The 20,034-nt window shown below is 42.2% G+C and overlaps 1 protein-coding gene across 1 annotated transcript; it reads right to left on the bottom strand.

Annotated features, from left to right (window-relative positions):
* Positions 1-10,966: 10,966 nt before the first annotated feature.
* On the bottom strand, positions 10,967-20,030 carry PSMD2 (proteasome 26S subunit ubiquitin receptor, non-ATPase 2). The gene is made up of 21 exons (XM_077117741.1): positions 19,833-20,030; positions 19,372-19,428; positions 18,823-18,987; positions 17,429-17,550; positions 17,017-17,241; positions 16,553-16,711; positions 16,243-16,387; positions 16,003-16,063; positions 15,568-15,714; positions 15,282-15,388; positions 14,957-15,084; positions 14,644-14,731; positions 13,754-13,916; positions 13,528-13,629; positions 13,190-13,335; positions 12,899-12,982; positions 12,517-12,685; positions 12,333-12,427; positions 12,020-12,146; positions 11,439-11,557; positions 10,967-11,310 (listed from the first exon to the last, which is right to left on the bottom strand). Exons 1-21 carry the CDS (start codon positions 19,965-19,967, stop codon positions 11,128-11,130), a joined length of 2,727 nt encoding a protein of 908 aa, XP_076973856.1. The 5' UTR covers positions 19,968-20,030; the 3' UTR covers positions 10,967-11,127.
* Positions 20,031-20,034: the final 4 nt, after the last annotated feature.

Raw genomic sequence — 20,034 nt, 5'->3', positions numbered from 1 at the left:
TGCTCTTATTCAATGGTCCCCTTTAAAAGATACTGTTGGCCCTCACCCCCCCTCAAGATGGCGAAGTGAAATGTTGCAGAAATCCATCCCCCCACAGAAGATTTGACCAGCAAGAACTGGCAGAAACATCTTTCTCAAAGCTCCAGAAAACAAAGGACTATAGCAACAGGACAAGCAGTCAAATCAAGAAAAAGGTTACTTTAAAAAAGTAGATTCTTGTATAACAAAGAAGAAAGGATTCAACAAATGAATATGACTGTTGAATCAATATATTGATATTGTTGTGGGTCTCCAGTGTCTTAGAGCAGCTAGAAGAAAAAAATGAAAAATTGTGGAAACGTAACCCATACCAAATTTTAAAATTTGTTGTATAAACTACTTGTTAAAATGTACTTGGAAATTTATTGCTTTTTTGTATGTATGTTTTTCACAATTAAAAAAAAGTAAAAAAAGAGGTGGGCTCTCATGGCATCCTGGCTGGCCTCTTTCCCCACCCCTCACCAAATCAGGGCTGACCTGACCCATGCTACCAGTGCAGATTCTGTTCCTGGCTCCAGGGGAAACAGAGTAAACCTCATGCATATACTGTGAGCATGTATGGCTGGCCCAGTTTGTCTGGTGAGAGCATGAGGAATGTGCATCCCAGAAATTGCATGTGTGTAGAAGGCTGATCACAGAACTCTTCTGCAGAATGCTGTGGGAAAGTAGTCAAGTGGCTGCCTGGGGCAAGAGATTGCTGGCTGTAAGGCATACAGTGCAATGGCCAGGACTTGTAGTATGAGGAAACTGTTTCCCGGGTAGGAGGGGACACTCATATCCATGTAAACAGGGGGTAGGGTAGGGAGTAGTTTCCAGGGCCACAAGCACATGGCCAAGACAAGGTAGCTGCACAGAAAAGGTCAGGGAGGCCCCTAGGCTTTGGCCTCAAGCTAGTCTCCAAACTTATATATGAATAAGCCCTGATGGAGACCTCTCACACAAGTCACTCTGCAAGGACTAGGGAAAGGTTTAATGACTGAAAACTCCCCAAATTTGACAAAAGACATTAAAATACACAATCAAACAGGATAAACCCAAACAGACCCACTCCACATCATATTATAATCAATCTGTCAAATACCAAAGGAAAAGAGAATTCTGAAACCCATAAAGAGAGAAGAAACATATCACATACAAAGGATCCTCTGTACGAATAAGTGCTGATTTCTCTTTGGAAACCATGGAGGCAAGAAGGCAGTGGCATGACATAAAGTACTGAAAACAAAAAATTGCCAACCAAGAATTATGTATCTGACAAAATTGTCTTTCAAAAATGAGAGAGACTTGGGGGAATGGTGACAAAGAGAGAAAATTCAACTTCCTAAAGTTGAATTCTTGATATTCTTACAAGCAGTGCAGACAACCAAAGCTATAGGCTGAGCCCCCAATCTTGGGGTTAGTTTGTATGAAACTTAACCCCACAAAGGATAAGTCAAGCCTACTTAAAATTAGGCCTAAGAGTCACCCACAAGAGAACCTCTTTTGTTGCTCAGTTGTGGCCTCTCTCTCTCCAGCCAACAAAACAAGCAAACTCACTGCCCTCCCCCTGTCTACATGGGACATGACTCCCAGGGGCGTGGACCTTCCTGGCAACGTGGGACAGAAATCCTAGAACAAGCTGAGACTCAGCATCAAGGGATTGAGAAAACCCCTAGAATGAGCTGAGACTCAGCATTAAGGGATTGAGAAAATCTTCTCAACCAAAAGGGGGAAGAGTGAAATGAGACAAAATAAAGTGTCAATGGCTGAGAGATTCCCAACAGAGTCGAGAAGTTATCCTGGAGGTTACTCTTATGCATTAAATAGATATCACCTTGTTAGTCAAGATGTAATGGAAAGGCTGGAGGTAACTGCCTGAAATTGTAGAGCTGTGTTTCAGTAGCCATGTTTCTTGAAGATGATTGTATAATGACATAACTTTCACATTGAGACTGTGTGATTGTGAAAACCTTGTATCTGATGCTCCTTTTATCTACCTTGTCAACAGATGAGTAAAATATATGAATAATAATAAATAATAGGGGGGACAAATGTTAAAATAAACTTAGATTGAAATGCCAGTGATCACTGAAAGGGAGAGGTAAGGAGTATGGTATGTATGAATTTTTTTCTGTTGTCTTTTATTTCTTTTTCTGAATTGATGCAAATGTTCTAAGAAATGATCATGATGATGAATATGCAACTATGTGATGATGTGAATTACTGATTATATATGTAGAATGGAACAATCAAATGTTAAGGATGTTTGCATTTGTTTTTTATCTTTAAAATTTTTTTAATTAATTTAAAATAAATAAATAAATAATTTTTTTAAATGAGGGAGAGTGGGTTCATGGGTGGTTTAGTGGTAGAATACTTGCCTTCCATGCAGGAGGCACAGGTTTGATTCCGGACCATACACCTCCCCCACCCGCCAAAGAAAAACTAAACTAAAAATCACAAAAAATGAGAGAGTGGGTGCACAGGACAGGTAGTTCGGTGGTAGAATTTTTACCTGCCATGACAGAGACCCAGTTTAATTCCCAGCCATTGTGTTCCAAAGAGAAAGAAAAGAAATGAAATGAAGGAGAGCTTAAGGTATTTCTAGAGAAACAAGGGCTGAGGAAGTTTGTCAGCACTAGATCAGCCCTACAAGAGATGTTAAAGAGAGTTCTGGGGTAGGCCATAGTGGCTTAGCAGGCAGAGTTCTTATCTGTCATGCCGGAGACCTGGGTTCGTTTCCTGGTACCTGCCCATGTAAAAAAAAAAAAGAGAGAGAGTTCTGAGGTTGAGAGGAATGCGGCAATAGAGAAGATAGGATGTAACAAATGAGTACGAATACTGAATCATTATATTGATTATTTCTTTTTACTCTCCAGTGTATTAGAGCAGCCAGAAGGAAATACATGAAAATGTGGAACTGTAACTGACACCATACTTAGAAATTTTTTCTGTTAAAATGTGCTTTGAATTTTATCTCTTTTTTGCATGTATTTCACAATAAAAAATGCTTAAAAAAAGAAGAAGGAATAGGACAACAAATAGTTCAAAGCTGCACGAAAAAATAATGATCTCTGGTAACGGTAGCAACAGGAAAGATATAAATGCCTCTATTATTGTACTCTTGGTTTGTAACTCTACTTTTTACTTCATACGGGATCTAAAAGGCAAATGCAGAACATGTAATCAGTCAATGGTTTTTGACACATAATGTATGAACCTGTATTTGTGACAAGAACTCCCTAAAGGCGAGGGGGACAAAGGGGTATAAAAGCAGAATTTGTGTATTCTACTGAAGTTAGGTTGGTATCAGAGCAATCAGAATTGTTACTGGTTTAGGATGTTAAATTTATGCCCCATGGTAACTATACAAAGAAAACATCAGAGAATATACAAGCTCATAGAGATAGAAATTAGAGTACAGGTTGCTGGGGGCAGGAGGAATGGGGAGTTCATGCAAAGTGGGTGTAGGGTTTGCGTTTGGGGCGATAGGAGGGTTTAGTGATAAAAGGTGTTGAGAGTAGCACAGCCTAGTGAATATGATTAATCTTACTGAATGGTGTGCTTGGGAGCGGTTGAGATGGGAAAATTACATTATATCCATATTCCCACAGTGAAAATTTAAAAAAGAAAGAGCAACAAGAGACAATGACAATTAAAGGCAATACATGATCCTGGAAAGAAGGCTCAGAAGGACATTATTGGGACATATGAGAAAATTGGGATATAAATCATAAGATTATATATCAATTTTTAATTTCTTGAACTGGTTAACTATGTGTAAGGTGGTTACATAGTGAACATCCTTGGTTTGGGAAATGTACACGGCAGTATTTATTAAGTGTTCAAGGAGCATGCACAAGCAAGTGTTCATAAATGAAACCAGCAGACAGATAGATGGAAAAATAGATAGATGGACTGATAGACTGATGAATAGAGTGGTACAGCAAATGTGGTGAAATGTTGAAATTGGTGGATCTGGGTATCTGGGGGTACAGGGGTACTTTGGCATTCTCTCTATGGTGTTTGTATTATTTTTGTAATAGTCCTGTATGTTTGAAAGTATTTCAAAATAAGAAGTTTAAAATTAAAAAGAAAGAAAGAAAGGAAAAAAAGGGATACTGTCTATTTCTTGACACAGCAAAGCCCATCTAAACTGGTATGAACCGTGTCTCCAGCTGTATATTTTACCACACTTTTCCCTGTACCTATTACACACAGCCAAACCAAACCATCCATGATTTCTGAAAACACAGAGATTTTTCCTCCTTCTTGCCTTTGATAGTCCCTTTCCTAAAATACCCTATCCTCTTTTTCTAAATATGTTTATTGAGATCTCTGCACATGCCATACAGTCCATCCAAAGTATACAATCACTGGCTCAAAATATCATCACATTGCTGTATATTCATCACCATGATCACTTTTAGAACATTTTAGAACATTTGCATCACTCTAGAAAAAGAAATAAAAAGAAAAAACCCATACATCCCGTACCTTTACCCCTCCTCATTGACCACTAGTATTGCAATCTACCCAATTTTTTTTTACCCCTTATCCCCTCCCTATTATTTATTGTCCTTATTTTTTTACTCATCTGTCCATAGGATGGATAAAGGGGGTGTCATTCACAAGGCTTTCACAATCACATGGTCACACTGTAAAAACTATACAGTTATACAATCATCTTCAAGGATCAAGGTTACTGGAACACAGTTCAACAGTTTCGGGTATTTCCTTCTAGCTATTCTAATACACTAAAAATCTAAAAAGGGGTATCCAAATAATGCATAAGAATAATCCAGAATAGCCTCCCAACTCTATTTGAAATCTTTTAGCCATTAAAACTTTGTCTCATTTCTCTCTTCTCCCTTTTAGTCAAGAAGGCTTTCTCAATCCCATGATGCTGGGTCCTGGCTCATCCCCAGAAGTCATGTCTCAAGTTGCCAGGAGATTTATATCCCTACTACCCTATATTTCTCTGGACACATTCATCATCCTCCAAGTCTCAACTTCCTCCAAGAAGTTCCCCTGACTCACGCTGGCACTTAGATCCTTTCTCAACGATCCCAGGAAACCTTGTTCACACCCCAATATAATATATAAACAATTGTTTTCATATAATTATTTGTCTTCTTTTCCATTATGTAAACTTCTTTTGTAATATAATTTTTTAAATTAGAGAAGCTGTAGGTTTGTAGATATGTAAGTTTCTTGAGGACAGGATTTTTTTCCTATCTTTGCACTCCTTCCCCCAAACTAGAATAATGTCCAATGCAGAGTAGGGCTCCAGTGACATTTGTTGTTGAATGAATGACTGAATGTAAAGGGCTAAGAAATGTAAAAGGCTAGGAAAATTACTTAAAGCACTGATTTGGGAAAGAATTGTCCTTTTATTTATATTGCTTTATGTTTATAAATCATTTTTGCTCTATAGTTTACAAATTATAAATTGCTTATTTCATTTTGTAAATTAAGACTATTGTTTAGAGCAACTATAGGCTTACATAAAAACTGAGCAGAAAGTAGAGTTCTCCTATACCCACTCTATTCCTACATGCAGTTTCCCCAACTATTAACATCTTGCATTAGTGTGGTACATTACAATTGACGAACCAATATTGATACATTATTATTCACTAAAGTCCATAGTTTACATTAGGGTTCATTCTTTGTGTCATACAGAGTAGTTTTTTTGTCATGTATCAGTCATTATGATATACAAAATAGTTTCACTGCCCTAATAATCCCCCTATTCATCCCTCCTTCCTCCCAGCACTGAACCCCTGGGAACCACTACTTTTTTTTACTGTCTCTGTAGTTTTGCCTTCTCCAGAATGTCATATAGTTGGAATTACATAGTATGTAGTTATTTCAAACTGGCTTCTTCAACTTAGCAGTACGCATTTAAGATTTCCTAGATTATACCATCTCAATCTTTAACATCTATCTTTCTTTCTGATTTCATTTGTCTCCAGCCCTCCTCCCTCTATCATTCTCACATGCAGCTTCGTTCAGTGTTTTAACATAATTGCATTACAGTTAGATAGTATTGTGCTGTTCATTTCTGAGTTTTTGTATTCAGTCCTGTTGCACAATCTGTATCCCTTCGGCTCCAATTGCCCAATATCTTACCCTGTTTTTATCTCCTGATGGTCTCTTTACCAACGAAATATTCCAAGTTTATTCACTAATGTCAGTTCATATCAGTGGGACCATACAGTATTTGTCCTTTTGTTTTTGGCTAGTCTCACTTAGCATAATGTTCTCAGGGTCCATCCATGTTGCTACATACTTCATAAATTTATTCTGTCTTAAAGCTGTATAATATTCCATCGTATGTATATACCACAGTTTGTTTAGCCACTTGTCTGTTGATGGACATTTTGGATATTTCCATCTCTTTGCAACTGTAAATAATGCTGCTATAAACATTGGTGTGCAAATGTCTGTTTGTGTCCTTGCCCTCATGCCCTCCGAGTAGATGCCTAGCAATGGTATTGCCGGGTCATATGACAATTCTATATTTAGCTTTTTGAGGAACTGCCAAACTGCCTTCCACAGCGGTTGTACCATTTGACATTCCCACCAACAGTGGATAAGTGTGCCTCTTTCTCCACATCCTCTCCAGCACTTGTCATTTTCTGTTTTGTTGATAATGGCCATTCTGGTGGGTGTGAGATGATATCTCATTGAGGTTTTGATTTGCATTTCTCTAATAGCCAGGGAAGTTGAGCATCTCTTCATGTGCCTTTTGGCCATTTGTATTTCCTCTTCTGAGAAGTGTCTGTGCCTTTTGCCCATTTTGTAATTGGGTTGGTTGTCTTTTTGTTGTTGATTTGAACAATCTCTTTATAAATTCTGGATACTAGACCTTTATCTGATATGTCATTTCCAAATATTGTCTCCCATTATGTAGGCTGTCTTTTTACTTCTTGATGAAGTTCTTTGATGCACAAAAGTGTTTAATTTTGAGGAGTTCCCATTTCTTTCTTTCTTTCTTCCATGCTCTTGCTTTGGGTGTAAGGTCTAGAAAACCGCCTCCAAGTATAAGATTTACAAGATATTTTCCTACATTTCCCTCTAACAGTTTTATGGTCTTAGATCTAATGTTTAGGTCTTTGATCCATTTTGAGTTAATTTTTGCATAGGGTGTGAGATATAGGTTCTCTTTCATTCTTTTGCATATGGATATCCAGTTCTCTAGGCACCATTTATTGAAGAGACTGTTCTGTCCCAGGTGAGTTGGCTTGACTGCCTTATCAAAGACCAATTGTCCAAAGATGAGAGGGTCTATATCTGAACACTTTATTAGATTCCATTGGTCAATATATCTATCTTTATGCCAGTACCATGCTGTTTCGATCACTGTAGCTTCATAATACGCCTTAGAGTCAGGTAGCGTGAGACCTCCGACTTCATTTTTTTTCCTCAGGATACTTTTGGCTATTTGGGGCACCCTGCCCTTCCAGATAAATTTGGTTATTGGTTTTTCTATTTCTGAAAAGTAAGTCATTTGGATTTTTTTTTTATTTATTTTTATTTTTTACATGGGCAGGCACCGGGAATCGAACCCAGGTCCTCTGGCATAGCAGGCAAGCGTTCTTGCCGCTGAGCCACCGTGGCCCAGTCATTTGGATTTTAATTGGTATTGCATTGAATCTGTAAATCAATTTCAAAACATTTTTTTAATTGTCAAGTGTAACATATATACAAAGAAAAGGAAAAAAAAGCAATGTATTCCAAAGTATCCTTCAATTGGTAGATACAGAACAGATTTTAAAGTTTGTTATGGGTTACCATTTCACTATTTCAGATTATTCTTTCTAGCTGCTCCAAAACACCAGAGGCTAGAAGAAAATCTTTTTTCTTTTTTTTGTGAAAAATAGCATATATACAAAAAAAAAAGCAATAAATTTCAAAGCACATCACAATAATAAATTGTAGAACAGATTTCTGATTTTTGTATGGGTTACAATTCCACCATCTTACATTTTTACTTCCAGCTGCCCACAGATACTGGAGTCTAAACGGAATACCAATACAATGATTCGGCAATCATATTCATTTGTTAAACCCTAGTTTCTCTGTATAACTCCACCATCACCTTTGCTCTTTCTCCCACTCTTTAGGGATATTTGAGCTATGTCCATTCTAACTTTTTCATGTTGGAAGGGGCTGTCGATAATAACGAATAGGGGATGAAACTAGTTGATGTCCTGGACAGGCTGGCCCCTCTGCATTTCAGGACTTATCCTGTCCAGTGACCATCTGGGGGTTGTATGTTTCTGGAAAGTCACCCTAGTGCATGGAACCTTTTTAGAATCTTATATAATGCCCTAGGTATTCTTTAGGATTGGCAGGATTGGTTTTGGTTGGAGTTTGGCAAGTTATGATAGGTAGCGATGTCTAACTGAAGTTTGTGTCGAGTGACCTCTATTTGAGCTCTCTCAGCCACTGATACCTTGTTTTATTTCTTTACCCCCTTTTGGTGAGGATGGCATTGTTGATCCCATGGTGGCAGGGCCAGACTCATTTCTGGGAGCCCTAGGTATTCTTCAGGGTTGACAAGAATGGTTTTGGTTGGGGTTGGCAAACCCTGGTAATTACCTAGTTCTAGCTGTAGCTCACTGCAATCTATTTGAACTCTCTGATACTCTATTTTGTTACATACTCTCCGATACCTTGTTTTGTTATATACTCTGATACCTTATTTCATTACATTTCTTTTCCTCCTTTTGATCAGGAAGGCACTGTCGATCCCATGGTGCCAGGGCCAAGGTCATTCCTGGGAATCATGTCCCACATTGCCAGGGAGACTTTCACCCCTGAATGTCCTACGTAGCAGGGATGTGATGGTTTTCCTTGCAGAGTTGGGCTTAGAAAGGCCACATCTGAGCAACAAAAGAGGTTTACTGGAAGTAACTCTTAGGTTCATTTATGTCTTTTTGTGGTTTGATAGCTCATTTCTTTTTATTGCTGTTTAATATTCCATTATATGATGTACCCTTCCATTTACCTATTGAAGGTGAAAATCTTGGTTGCTTCCAGTTTTCGCAATGATGAATTAAGTTGATATAAACATTCATTTTTTTGTGGACGTAAGTTTTCAACTCCTTTAGGTTGCACTCCAAGGAGTGCATTGCTGGATCATGTAGTTAAGACTATGGTTAACACTATAAGAAATGTCTTCTAAAGTTGCTGTAACCATTTTGCGTTCCCACTGGCATTGAAACAGAGTTCCTATTGCTGCACGTTCTCACCAGCAATTGCCAATGTTTTGGATTTTAGCAATTCTAATAGGTGTGTCATGAGTAGCATTTCACTGTTGTTTAACTGCAACTCCCTAATAACATAATATGGAATAATTTATCATTTTGTACCCTCATCACCACTGGAAATCAGGTAAGGCAATTAGTGTATCATTTCACAAATGAAAGTAGAGGTTCATCAAACATTGATTTTCTCAAGATTAACAGGCAACATACAAGGGGTTCAACAGGTCTACTGATTTTCGAGTTCAGTGCTTCAGCCTTTCATATCAGGACTGCTTAGTGAGAGCAGAAAAAGACAATGGAGTTGCTGGTTTTCCAGCTAGCTAAGATCTTGGGCTAGAAGGGGGTTCACAAGCCTCCCGTTACAGAGACAAGATTAATATAGTGAGTAAACGCATTAGTTTAGCAATCAGATGTACTGTTTCCAAACCTGATTTCACCACTATGTGACCTTTAGCACCAGGGGATTGACAGTGCCTTCCTGATCAAAAGGAGGAAAAGAAATTAACAAAATAAAGTATCAGAGAGTATGTAACAAACAAAACAAGGTATCAGAGAGTATGTAACAAAATAAGGTATCAGAGAGTTCAAATAGATAGCAGAGAGCTACAGCTAGAAATAGCTGATTACCAGGGTTTGCCAACCCCAACCAAAACCATTCTTGTCAACCCTGAAGAATACCTAGGGCTCCCGGGACGAGTCTGGCCCTTCCCAAACCTCACATTTCTCACCAAAACATGGGAATAATACTTACCTGTTAAAGTCATTGTTAAGGTCTCAAATAATCCTGTAAAGCATGTAGAAGTTATTCTTTCAACATTTATAGATCTATTAAATGCCAGTTACTGTTTCAGAGTTAAACTCACCTGACTGAGTGGTGGATGTTAGCTATGATTATCTGGCAAGGCCACGTCTTCCCCCACTGCATGCACAGGAGTCCAGGCCCCAGGCAGCAGTTGTAAGTATACTTATACCAGCCCTACCAGGAAGGAGTACTGCAGATGAAAAGTGGTTACATTTCAGGAAGGAGGTCCAGAATTAAACAAGCAGGCCACTCCTCTTTCCTACTGCCACACTAAGTTGAGAGAAAAGTTAGTCACACTTACACCCAGTTTTTACAAAAAGATAGCCTAGAAATAGATGTTAACTTTATCAAATCTCTCAAATAGCAGATGCCCAAAAGGGATCACAAAAGGAAAACATGTCCCTTCCCTTCAGCAGCACAGAAGTTGGGGCAGAAAAGCGTGGGGCTGGATATCTTGCTTCTAAGAGTAGGTATCTTTAGCCTAAGGTCAGGGGATGATGGGCCTGAAGTGGGTGTGTTGGTCAGGGAAGAGAAGGGGAGAGAAGAGTGTGGCATGGAATCCACTGGCCCCTGGGATAGTTATATGTAAGTTTGTGTATATGCATCTCCTAGAAAGAAGATCCACTGCATTTAACAGATTCTCAAGAGTACATGTCTCTAAAATGAATTATTGTTTTAAGATAAAAACGTAAGATAATTCAGAAGGAGGGGAAGAGGGTAAAGGGAGCTTAGTTCATTCCATTCAGGGCCAGACTGCCCAGCTAGCCTAGGCTCAAAGTTGCTCCAAACAATGCCCCCTTATGCCCACTCCCCACATTAATCTAGCCTCCAACCATAATACCCCAGAAAACAGACACAGAGGGAAATCTTGGGGATAAATGTCTTTCTTTATTCAACAAAGTTTATCTCACTCAGTAATAAAAGAACAGGAGGTAACAACTGCTCCAAAGGTCTAGACCAGTGCCTACCCCTGGTAGCAGGAAGCATGGCCCTCCAACATAGCTGCAGGCTGGGGCCCCTGCTGGCCACTTAGAGGTCATAGTTGGGGTTCTTCCGAAGAATAACAAAACCTTCCAGAATGGGTGTGACAGGAAGAAACTCCTCAGTGGCCAATTCTGCTCTCTCCCCATGGGCCAACAGCACTGGGGTCGTGTGTGTCTGGAACCCTGTGATGGTCTTAGGCTTACCAGCCTGGCCCACCACATCCACTGCCTGTAGGGTGAGAAAACTGAAATGAAGGGACTTCAGGTGGGAAACTGGCTGCAACCCACTGTCCATACTTGTTTTGAAGAACCAGATATATGGACTATACCCTGAGCCCTCCCCTCTCAAATCCTCACCTGGCCGACACGGACAGATACTGGTAACGGCCGCAGCTCCTCATCAAATGTAACCAGCATTCGGGGCTGCATGGCAGCCACCAGCCCATATAATACGTAGTGGGATTTGCCTAGGATGACTGAGGGAAGCACAGGACAAGCAGAGTTAGAGGCAGTGTGTCAGGCCTGGCCTAAACTTTTGGACCCCCCCCACTTACAATCCTGACTTTTTAACCCCGTCATAGAGCCAAATCCACACTCCTCTCATAAATGCTACTACTATCCAGAGATGCCCCTACTTTATTCATGTGAGATGCCCACAGCCCTCACATGTGAAACTCGCTTTTCCCTAGTCCTTAGGAGTAGACACAGGGCTCAGATCTTCATCCTCAAAAGAAAATCTCTCTTTGGGTCATATCAAAAGTGTGGGAGATGAAAGTTTCATGCAGCCTAATGTCCATTCATTTCATCATAGGCCCAAAGAATCCCAGGAGTAGTATGGAGCGAACTCCGGGTCCTGGTCCTGAACTACCAAGGTGGCCCTGGTAGGTGTGAAGATAAGGCACCACAGGTCAGAATATAAGATTCCTGACAGAACTCACTGTTGCGGACATCCAGGAAAGAGACAAGAACAGTGAGCAGCCCAGCCACGGCCACTTGACTCATGAGCTGCCGGTCACTGTGATAGGGGCAGAGGGTGAGTGTACCCTTCCCTAAATGTGTCAGGCCCTGAAAAAAACAGAGGGAGGTTAAGTGGAGTTGGAGAGTCACATCCGAGGAAACCTCACAACTCATCCCCACCGTCCTTGCCCAAGCCCAGAATTAAAGTCTCCTTCATGTCACTGCACTTCCCCTTCCATCTCTCACAGAAGCTTCCCTTTGCACATTCTAAGGAGAAGAGTTCTATTTTTTTACCTGTGCCAAGCGCACCATGAAGAGGTTGTTAGGGTCCTTGGCATGGTACTGGGCTAACTGACGCAGCATCGCAGCCAGACGGGCATTATTGGTACCTGGAAATGTTGAGTATGACAGAAGCTTAAAAAAGGGGCCTCAAACCTTCTCCCATTCTGCTTATGATCTTTTTCTGACCGATACTCACCACTGCCCACCATGCCCATGGCAAAGATGGAGTTATAGGAAACTTCTGGATCAGCATCATGAGAGAATTTGCTTAGGGTATCCAGGATATTGAGTCGTGGATTTGAAACAGAGATGAGGGCCAATGCTAAAGGCACAGCCCGTCGGAGTGTTGGCTCCCCATATCTCAGCTGATGACAGAAGAAAACATCAAGGGTATCAGGGAAAGCAGTAAAAACAAGAGGCTTAGTTAAATAAACAGACTACAAATGGGAGTCTTAATTAAATCTGTAGAAAAAGTACTGCAAAAAGTCCATTTTCTAATACCCTACCAAGAAATCCTACCAAGAAAGTCTCCTTTGGGGAACCTTGAGCCATCAAAACTAGTATCATCCCACACTCACCAAGTGGCCAAAGGTTCGGAGTGCCATCTCAGCACCAATCTCCTCCCCCATAGCAATAAGAGCAATGCCCAGCACAGCTACTCCCTGCAATGGAAGAGGCAGCAGAACCCAGTAAGCTCAAGGAATAAAAACCTGGACTCAAATCTTGTCTAAGGAAAAAAAAAAGCCTTCTCATGCTATTTCAATGTACAGTGATAACCAAAAAATAAAACCAAATCCAACTCTCCTGTTTTCCTATAAGCTTATCTTTTCTCAGAGCCTCACTCTAAGGTCCTCAGCTGCCTACATAACCTGATGTGCTCCCATGTCAGCAGGAGCTTCCTTTTTTTCCTTGTCCTTCTTTTCCTTCTTGTCTTTGTCTTCCTCCTTTTCCTTGGAGTCAAAGTGTTCACTACAGATGTGGAGCAGCTGCTGTACTTTCAGTACATTCCCAGAGCCTGTAGCAGGGTTGTAAAGGAGAACGGGTAAAAATGAGAAGGCACTACAGAAAAGCTTACTCTGGGAACAGGAAAAACCTAAAGAATATAATACAGATCAGAATGAATGAGAAAAGAGAAACACGCTAAAAAAAGGAAAAAGAGAGAAGTGAGGACTCACTGCATTATAGACAAAGGTACAAAGACACAGACCTGCATAGGCACACACATCCACCAGTGTGTTAGCAAAACTGCGGAACGGCTCTGATACAACCTCCAACGCAGCCAGGATTGCCTCAATGGCCTCACCCTTCCCTACAGGACAAATTCAAGAGGTCAGAGGATGCCTGCTCCCTATCTAGCACAGCTTGACACATAAACCCCTTGTTACTCCCAGTTACTGTCAGCCCTTTGCCCAAATAGAGATACATCCCCTCACCGAGGTGGTTGAGGCCCAGTCCAAGAGGAAGCCAACGTGCGTAAGTGTCTTTGAGCTCAGTCTCTGACTTCTCCATGATGGTCTGAAGGATAGTAGAAGTGACATCTCCATTGCAGGATCCCACTGCTATCATTCCACAGGCCAGAGCTGTCACACCTGCCACCTGGAAATAGGGAAATCATTATCAGACACATAGTAAGGTATTAAAGTACTTATTTACCTGTCTTGATTCAAGATAGCTAATTCCTATAGTCCACTGTAATGCATCATCCCTAACCACACCAAATAATAATCTCTTTCTGATGGTAGGTCAAAATAACAATAGTAACAACCATTCATTAAGTTCTTATTATGTGCCAGACACTATGCCAAGTGCTTTGCACACTATTTGCATCTAATCCTCACAAAAATCTCATGAAACAGTTCCTGCCATCATTTCCCTTTTATTGATGAGAAAAATGAGGTCTATAGAGATCAAGTTACTTGCTCAAGATGAAACTGTTTATAAGCACGGTGGCAGGATTTGAACTCAGGTGTTTCTGACTCTAAAACCTTTTAGTCACCATTATACATCCAGCTCTAAAACCACTGGACAACTCGGAAAATTAAGGTTGGCCCATGACTAAAACCAAGAATAAGAATCACCCATTCCAAGCTGGGTAAGTTACTCCCCACTCTGACTGGCATACTTTCTCATAGATCCCAGGAGCTGAAACTCAATGCAAGAATATTAACTTTTGCCTCAATACCACCTGAGGATTAGAATCCCAGTTCCAAGTGGTACCACTGAGGTGATACCCCCCCCACCCCACCCCTCCCTATTTATCAGAGCGTTACAGGATACAGAGCACCTTTCCTGCCTACCCTAAATGACCAACACCCCTACCCACCTCCATGCTGGATTTGGAATCTCCCATTACAGGTAGCAGTAGTGTCAGAACATCTTCACGATTTGAGCCAGCATAGGCCAAGCCTAACCTGCAAAAAGCCAGGGAGAGGCAGTCCCCCAAAACACACCCAAGGACAGATAGGAAAGGAACAAGAAAAGGAACTGGTTACTCATTCATTTCAACAAACATTTGCTAAGAACCAAACATCTGAGTCATGATGGCAGTCCTCTGGCAATATAAAGGCAAAAAAGGCCTAGTTCCTGCTCTCAGAACTTACAGGCTGAGTGCTACCAGGAGAACTTAGAGGCCTTACCCAAAGATGGAACCAAGTCTCATGGTGTTGCTGTTATGGAGAACATAGTCTGAGAGCAAAGCCAGAGCAGGGTCACACTCATTCCGGACCCCAGAGTTCACAATGCCACAGGCCAGAAGAGCTCCTGACTGCAAAGAGAGAACAGATCCCATTCTGAGGCTATTCTACCTTCCACACCACAAAAGCAGCATCATGGACCTCAGTGTAGTACCCCACCTTAACTGGAGTTAAAAACTGGGTAGACCTCACCAGTGAAAGAGAGGCACTGCTGGGCTCTGGAGCACAGGAGGGAGAAAACTCCATTAGTGAGCTGTGCCAAACCAACCTTGATGTAATCCTCAGAGGAGTACAGGTACTTGTCAATTTGGGTGAGGCCACCATCCACATCCCACAACAGAATCATGCCAAGGGATGCAGCTGCACTCAACATTCCTATACCAAGGAAAAAAAAAATCTATCAGTCTTAAAATGGCCCCACCCTGAGACAACTGTTACAAAGGGCTCTCTCTATAGAACTGCCCTGGGGATCCCTTATCACCTAATGTATTAACCTAGAAGGACAACAAGAGTGACCAAAGCAACGTAAAGATGAAGTAGGAACAGAATTTTACCATGGTCCTTGTTCTTATAAAGCCATTTGTTGCCGTCATCAGTCAGCAGCTTGTCCTGGCCAAAAGCGGCATTCACAAAGCCATTCACAAAAGAGGAGGCCAGGTTCATGCGGGCAGAATCCACCTGAGAGCCACTGCCCCCAAACCCTGCACAGGAGGCAGAGGAAAGGAAAAAAAAGGAAGGAAGGCTTAGAATAGGGCAAAAAAAAAAAAAAAAGAAAACAGCATGGTGACAAAGACAAAGTCTCTGGTCTTGAGCTGGTCCTTCAGTATTCTCTATCTATGACCCCAAGCAGTAACCCGGAGAATAGGTACATGGGAATTCTGAGCTTTATAGGCTAATCATGTTGGGCCAAAAAATCATCAGTCCCTGCACAAAAGGGACATAATTAATAATCCATCAATCCCCCCCCACACACAGAGATGGCTACTCACTGTTATTCTCTAGATGGGTTTTGTAGATGTCATCAGGTACCTTAGGCTCCATGATGTCCAGCTGAAGAGAATACAGAGGGTCACAACTACTCCCCTAGTATTCTCCCAGCTACACCCTCTGCTATCCCAGTGAATGGCAATTCTAACCAAAGAGTCTAGTCAAAGGGATAGACAGAGAAGTAAAAAACCAGGTATAATTACAACCAAAAAGCCTTGGTAGAAAAGGACAAAGAGTCTCACCTCCCGAGCTAAGGCCAAGAAGTTGCTGTTGAGCTGCACATTGGACATGATTTCTGTCAGGTCTTCATACTCCTCTACATCTTCACTCAGCTCCAGGAACACCCCGTGCCGGCCTAGCATAAATGCCATCTGCTTTTGCACTACCCTGCGGAAGAGAACCATCACATCTGCTCAGCCCCCACCCATACAGGAAAGACCCTCAAGTAATAACCTGAATCAGAAAACTGCGGGTTCCAGTTCTTCATGCAAATGCCTCATCCATGAACTTATCTTTTCTTTTACCAATTTCCCCCCAAATGTGTACACTTACACATCTTTGCAGGAGGTGAAGATGTCCTCTACAAGCTCCATGTCATTGAGCATCAATGCCAATCTCAGAGCTTCAGGGAAGCGGCTGAACTTTCGGAACACACCCAAGGCACACCGCAGCAGAGCAGAGTTTTCAGGTTCGGGCACATAATTTACACAACTACAAAGGCAAGAGCAACAAAGGGATCAGAAAGTACCAGATACTTGTTCACTCCATTTAATTCACCTATCCAAAATACATACCAAATGACTACTACGTACCAAGCACTGTACTAGATGCTGGGCCTACAAAGGAGACACAAGTCTCTGTCATCAAGAAGCTGATGGACATCAACACATTAACTACAGCCTGATGCTACCCTTGAAGCAGAGAATAGAGGGTGCTCTGGGAGAACAGAGGGGCACAATCGAGGGAGGCATGCTGAGAAGACAGGCCTGAAACTCAACCCTACAGTGTTCACTCACCTGGTGAGATACAGGCAGACCTTTGCATATGCATTCTCGTCAATGTCCTTCTCCAGCATATCTACCTGCTCAATTTCCATGAGCAGGTCACAAGCTTCATGCTCTGCATTGTGGGCCATATTGTAGGGGACGATCTCCTTCACCAGGGTCAGCAGTGGCTCCCGCTGTGCCTTCTCCGCCTCATCCAGCTCCTGCCACTCCTTAGCCACTTCTCCTGCCAGATGCCTATGGATAGGCCCAGACCATTAAGGGAACCCAACTTCACAGGAAGCTCTTCCCTATAGGTCAAGGAATTCAGTTTCTGAGAAACTCGATACACTGCTACACTAAGACAGGTGGTAAGTAATCCAAGCCAGATGTCAGAATTATACTTCAGACTTCCCCCTCAGATTCCCAAGAAGAAAGGCCTTACCTGACGTACTCATGACCCCATGATGCCAATTCCTCCTGGGAGCCCACCAGCCGATACTTGAGGCACTCACGCTCCCCACTCATGGTCATGGCCAAAACAGAGATAATGTCAGCTGCAAAACGCTATAAAAAGAACAGACCTTTGAAGTCAAATCCTACAGTCCAGATTAAGGGGAGCCTGACATTATGGAATAAAGATCAATGTCACTTGTTCCCCAAATTAAGTGTGAACCATATACCAGACTCTGCGCTAGAAACTTACTTATGTTATCTAAGCTAAGCTTCACAATAACCCTTTTAAACCAACTTGACTGAAAGGTGGTAAACCAAAGGGAGTGGAGAAAGAAACTCTGGATTTTATCCTCATTGTAATAGTAAGCTTTTAGAAAGTTTTAAGCAGAAGAGACACACAATCTAGAAGATAGCTATAATAGTAGTATGAAGAAAAGACTATGTAGGAGGTCAAGGACAAAGGCAAGGCCAGTTGGGAGGCTGCTGCAGTGGTTCAGGAAACTAAGGCTGTACCAACAGATGGAGAAGTGACTCAACTAGGAGGAGCATATTTTTGAGATAGAACAAGAGAAATGAAAACATGTCCACACAGAAACTTGTACATTAATGTTTACAGCAGCAAATAGCAAAAGGTGGAAACAACCCAAACGTTCATCAGCCGACAGATGGATAAACAAAATGTGGTATAGCCATACAAGGGAACATTATTCAATCACAAAAAGGACTGAAGTGCAGATACACGCTACAACATAGATGAACCCTGAAAACATGCTAAGTGAAAGAAGTCAATCACAAAAAGGACTGAAGTGCAGATACATGCTACAACATAGATGAACCCTGAAAACATGCTAAGTGAAAGAAGTCAATCACAAAAAGACCACATGTTATGTGATTCCATTCATACAAAATGTCCAGATTAGGTAAATCTACAGAGACAGAAAGTAGATTAGCAGATGCCTAAATCTGGAGGGGAAGGGGATGGAGAATAAGGGGCTAACTGTTAAAGCATATGGGGTTTCTTTTGGGGATGATGAAAATGTTACAAAATTGACTTTGGTGATAGCTGCATATATCTATCAACATAGTGGAAAGCATTGAATTGTACTGCAAATGGATGAAATGTAACCTATTTCAATAAAGCTGTTTTTTGTTGTTGCTGTTAAAAAAAAAAAGATCACGCTAAAGGTCCAACATGAAGGACAGAAACAACGTTTACTGAGAAGTTAATTCTTTCAGTTCTCATGTGGGTATTTTTACTGTGATGAGCTCTATTCAACCAGCTCAGGTCTCAGGTCTATCCGGCTTCCAAGAACTCACCATAAGACCAATGGCCTGAATGAGAAGAACTTCCTAAACTAGAGCTTCTACCAATTTCTGAAATACCTTATTCTCTCCTGGGGCCATGTTTTCATAGATTTCCTTCAGTTTGCCATAGTGTGGTCGAAGAAATTTGAGAGGTTTGGGTACTGAAGTCATGGAAGTTGTAGAAGAACGAATCTGCCTCCGCAGTTCCTCCAGGGCTGGTCGGTACAGCGATGTGTCCTTTTCCTGATCAGAAGATGTTAGGATTCAGACAAAAAGGTGTCGTAATCCTGCCAACTCATAATACAGAGGTGTTAAAACCCTGATTCCGCTAGGTAAGTAACTGTGTCTCATTTATCTATGATTCCCCAACTCCCTGCACACTGACTGGCCCCCAAAAAACTGACGCCAGGTAGAGTTCAAGAACTCTGCTTCTCCCATAAGAGAAAGCTACAAATTCTTTCAATATCCTTTGCAACTCTACTCCCTCATAAAATCATAACACTGACCCTAAAATACAGTCCCTCTTTCTCCATACTTCACACAGGGTTCCTTGTCTAAAAATGGAATAAGGCAAACAAGTGGGAAAGATCCAAATATGCATCCGCTCAGGTTAACATCATGACTCACCCCTAGTCGTTCCACGAGCATCTCCAGTTCATCCTGTAGTTGTCTGTCCTCCTCAGACTGGAGGATTGAGGGAAGAAGCTCATTAAGACAAGGAATCTCAAACACATCCTCCTCATATTCACCCTGGGGCTGGTGGAGCGAGCCTGCCTCTTTAGGAGGAACCAGGGGGACAAGGAAACAGAGTGGGAATGGGAAGCCGTGCTGGGAAGGGGGCCTGGTTCTGGGCCAGGCTCTGCCTGAATGCCGTTCTTTGAAGGTGGGTGACAATGTCGACCCTTTCTCGCGAGGCGGTCGTGAGCGCTGGTGGGAAGTACGGAGGTACCAGCGCGGCGTGCAGAAGGGGCTGAGAGGTAGGGTGCCGGGAGCCCCAGCGGGGCCGTTGGGAATCGGGACGGAGGCCTGCGGAGCCGCCGTGACTCAGCCCGCGGCCTTGTCCGCTGGCTCCCCGGGCCGTGCCTCACCAGTTCCTGCTCTTTGTCCTTTTCCCCAGCATCCCGCCGCTCCTTGCCGCTCGGCTTCTCATCCGCGCCACCCGGGGCTGTGGCTGGGGGCTGCTGGGACTGCACCGGCAACTTGTCACGGCCTCCGTCCTCCATCGCTCAGCAGCCGGAGCGCGCCACTTGCGCGCGCACCCACCCAGACCGCCGCGTTTCCCAGGCGGCC

Source organism: Tamandua tetradactyla, chromosome 10 (genome assembly GCF_023851605.1).
Source record: "Tamandua tetradactyla isolate mTamTet1 chromosome 10, mTamTet1.pri, whole genome shotgun sequence".
Classification (NCBI taxonomy): Eukaryota; Metazoa; Chordata; class Mammalia; order Pilosa; family Myrmecophagidae; genus Tamandua; species Tamandua tetradactyla.
The sequence above is the reverse complement of the archived record's forward strand: the minus strand, read 5'-3'. Positions and strand labels throughout refer to the sequence as shown.